At 40.4% G+C, this 4448-nt stretch overlaps 1 protein-coding gene across 1 annotated transcript; it reads right to left on the reverse strand.

Moving 5' to 3' along the window:
* Positions 1-439: 439 nt before the first annotated feature.
* MS3_00003690 (uncharacterized protein) lies at positions 440-1329 on the reverse strand (the record flags this gene model as incomplete). The annotated part of the gene is made up of 4 exons (XM_012938531.3): positions 899-1329; positions 705-858; positions 577-667; positions 440-538 (listed from the first exon to the last, which is right to left on the reverse strand). The coding sequence occupies exons 1-4, from the start codon at positions 1197-1199 to the stop codon at positions 440-442; spliced, it is 645 nt and encodes a 214-aa protein (XP_012793985.2). The 5' UTR covers positions 1200-1329.
* Positions 1330-4448: the final 3119 nt, after the last annotated feature.

Below are 4448 nucleotides of genomic sequence, written 5' to 3' on the forward strand. Positions count from 1 at the left end.
CTTAATGCTGAAAGATAAGGGTCCCCCATTCTTTTTGAAGGCCGACAAGACTACACTGGAAACTCGGTCGGACAGCCAGTTAGCCCATTAGGTTTTCGACATTTGCATTTCAGAACTTTGGATAATCGAACTGTAGCCAAGATTATATCGTCGATATGGTTGAAAAGCAGACTACGACAATTGGCTGAGAATTTCTTGTTCTATGCAACAGCTTAGAAGCTTTACGATGAATTGTTTTTTGTAAGCTGAATGCGAAAACCTTGTGTACATATGTATCAATCAGACTACTTTGAGAGCTAAATTGATTTATTGTTGAACAAACAGTACGGCAAGCAAACAAGATTTTACTAGTCACAGATTGAGGACGTAGATCTACACTAATAAAACAAACTGTCATTCATAAATATCACTGGAAATGAACATGGAAAGTCAATTGTCATCAGAAGTCGGGGTCTTTAAATGCGCTGTACGGCAGAGTGGCCATTGGCTCCATTTTCTTTACCTCTCTAACTTTTTTCATCATAACAGCTCTTTTTTTCTATGAAGAGGAATTACTATAAATAAAAAACAACTTACAGCTTTATCATGGTTCTGACATTCAAGCAAATCTTCCCAGTATATTTTGCAATGCTTGTCTGTATTTTGAAGGCCAACTCTTGCAACACAGCTTTAAGATCTGAGAAAAGTGTTCGAGATATAATTACCGGAAGAAGTCACGCTCCATGATTTGGCAAAATCTTGAACTAAAAACATTCTGCATCGTAAACCATGATGTGCCCATCTGTAAGGCGGGGAAATCTAGGAAAGGGCGGTGGAGGAAGTTTCCTCCAGATGCGTAAGTTAAAGGGAACCCATGTCCTAGAACAACATTTTCACGAAGATAACAATTAGTACTAACCAGCCTCGTAAGGTTTCTCAGTTCCAAAAATTTTTTCAACAAAGTTATAAAATGGCTGAGAAATGTCTGGAGTAAAGGGTATATCTCTGTTCCTTTTCTCTCTGGCTTCATTATTCAGGCGATCAAGTCTTTCCTGATCTGTTATGACAAACGCCTCATCCGCCATCAACAAGCACGAACGGTGACCGGCCTTCAAACCTGATAGCGAATTAACCTCCACAACCTTGAAGGGCTTGACTAACGACGGGGATCCTGATTTGGAGTGCTTGAGGTCTGTAGTAGTATCTGGCCCTAACCACATAATCCTCAAAGCTGGGGAAATAGATATTCAGCATTTAACGTGGAGAAAAATCCAACGATGCTGAAGGCGGGAAGAATGAGTCCAATTAATTTGAATTGGTCAGATGGCATGGCTCGGCCTTGCAGGCGTGGTCACTCTTGAGTGTTGTCATATATCTTTTATTTATATTAAATATATTGTTCCATCTCTAGCCTAAGTTTTTTCTCCATCATATATTGGTGATGGCAAATATACAATTTTAGGATCAGGTCTATTACTAGAGCAGTACTAATATCGGAGTATGCTAAAATGGTTCGCAGGTGTTGGTATGTTTATGTAGTCGGTTAATGTTTGAAGACTACAAAGGTGGTCGCTAACATCTTAAGCTAAGTATTCTGTCTATTTAAGTGTAAATAGCCTGGTTGCTTCTGTGTTGTATTTTCTAGAAACTTTAGTGACTCACATTTATCACGAGAACACGACTGGTTTAATCAAAACAATTATTCTTATAACCAACTGTACCAGTGTTTGTTTTAATGTGCTTTTGTTTTAATGTGCTTTTGTTTGACTGTGCTAATGACAGATATATATTGTGCTTCCATTCTTCTTCTTACGCTTTGATTGTGACTTCGCGCGAATTCGGTTACATTCTGTAACCAAGCTTGTATCCTGGCACGATCTCGGTATCCTTTCGATACCACGAGATCGCCAGCAAATATATCTCGACTTGGTCCATTAACTGCCTTCTGATATTTGGCTTCTCGGGGATTTTATGGATTTATTTGGTTACGTTCAACCTTCGCCTTCTGATTTACTTGGCACGTGTTTCTTGGTAGCGGTGTTCATAGTTAATCTCAACTCGACGTCACGCTACAAAACCATAGACTGAACGGTTTTGTTTTAAGGTCTATAATAACAAGTTACGTAAAGAATGTGTCAGAAGCCCCACACGCTTCTAGAGACTGACAATTTTCGCAACACAGCGTTTTATTCGAGGTTAGAGTACACGTCTGACAATCAGTGAGTTTGGGACATTCGTCGTCTTGCATGAATGTTAATAGCACATTCTGAATTACAGTTAACGAATTTGTTCCCCAATAATCAATGGCCTGTTTTTGTTCTCTACTAACGCAGTCCCATATGTTGTGCTTCCTGCCTCTCTGCTTTGTGGTCTGAGTTATCTGCTAATAAAACTTTAGTCTCTGATTCTCTTTGCCTTCTGATTTCAAACACCTTTGAGGATTATATGATAACGGGCACGAGGGTGATTGGTCAACTAAGTACAACCACTACAGAACTGGTAACCCCGACGTGCGGCCAGGAAACGGCTTTCGACGATATAGTCAAATTCCGAAAATCCAACGTACATCGTCTCGATCCGGATTATCACATGGACTATAATCGTAACTAAGGATCTATTATATTACTATTTTAATTACACGTACATTATTTCACAAACATTACTGGACGTGACGATAATAATTATAGTAAGCGACGATTATTCACAAACAATTGATATATTGGTGCAATTTAGTAAGTCTGTTCTATGTTATAAATTGTGCCATTTGTTATTATCATTGTTTTTGTCCGTCCATTTTTCTTTGTGACTGTTACATTATATTCGTGTACTAATTAAATTTTTTTTATAAACATGTCTTCCGAAAACACTGTGTCGAGTTTACAGCAAACCCCGTCCGTGAGATCTATTAATCTTCCTACCCCCTCTTTTAAAGTCACCAACTCAAAGCTTTGGTTTATTAGACTTGAAAGTTATTTTCTGGCTAACCGCATTTACTCACAAAGAGATAAATCCTTCCAGATGAAGTAGCAGATAGCGTACGAGAGGCGTCAGCTAAACCGGACACTGAAGCGACATACGACATGCTAAAGCAAGCAGTAATTACAACTCTCTCTCTCTAAATGGTCAACAAGCTGTTTAACAGCTTCTTAACCGAGTACAAATAGGGGATAGAACTCCGTCACAGCTAAAAACGTGTATGAAAAGTCTGCTGGGCGATAGGTAAACAGACAATAACCTGTTTTATCAACTGTGGCTTCTCCTACTTCCGCCAGATATGCAGCAGATCCTAGCCGTCGGAGATACGGACGCCGATATAGACAACACAGCAAAAATAGCCTATAAAATATACGAAAGAACCAAGCAAACAAGCTCTGCGTTACACAGCGTGACGACAGATGATAGAATTAGTGCTCTACAGAAAGAGGTAAATGTTTTGTGCCGCGAGCTCACGGAATTAACATAAAGCGAAAGGTCACGACGATTATCACGAGATCTCTCGCGCGACAAAAACCGACCAGCTTCTAGACGGTGCACAGCTCTCTTGATATGGTGGTATCATCAAAAGTACGGCTACAGCGCTAAGAAGTGTCTGCAACTTTGTAGATTTAGCGTAACAGGTAAGCGGTACCCACGATTAACCATGGCGACGGCATCAAAGAACATGATGCCTGCAAATAGTCGCCTGTTTTATATACAAGACGGAACGACAGGCGCGCAATTCTTAGTTGATACTGGAGCGGAAATCAGCGTAATATCTCCAGTAGGCGAGGAGAGAAGAAACGTTAATGATTCACTAGAACTAAGAGCAGCGAACAAATCGGATGTTAAGACATAAGGCAAACGAAAGTTGTCTTTAGACTTCGGACGAGGCGCTTCGTACCGCTGGGACTTTGTCATAGCAGATCTATCAGTGCCCATAATAGGCATCGCTAATAGACTCGCGTTGTCACGTACATATAAATGGTAGTCACACCACTTCGATAAGAGGAACACTCACAGAAGCCGTTTCCATGAATCTAGTGGAACATAAAAGCCGCGGTGATCCATATAAATTGTAGTTAAAGGAATTTCCCGAACTCGTAAAAGTAACATACAGTAAGGTGGATCTCAAACATTCCATTCAGCACCATATCATAATGAATGGGCCAACAATTAATGCAAGACCAAGAAGATTAGACCCAAAAAGTGTTGAGTCGGCTTTCGGAGAACTTCAACGGAGCCTCCAGAGGCCCAAAAGGAGCCGAAGAGTCCTAGCCAATCAGGGCATGGTGGAGCATTGTAGAATTCCAACGTGGCGTGCTACTATTGGTCAGTAGTATAATGTGTCGCTAACGGATTAGCCGAAATTTGATGTCGATTTAACAAACGTTAACATCGATAAACACCCATGTTTTCTGTACAAAAAGGAACCTTGGAGTAAAGTATTTCTCTCATACTTTGCGTCTTCTCTCGGGCGTTCAGGTCGCTGT

This window comes from Schistosoma haematobium, chromosome ZW (assembly GCF_000699445.3).
Source record: "Schistosoma haematobium chromosome ZW, whole genome shotgun sequence".
Classification (NCBI taxonomy): domain Eukaryota; kingdom Metazoa; phylum Platyhelminthes; class Trematoda; order Strigeidida; family Schistosomatidae; genus Schistosoma; species Schistosoma haematobium.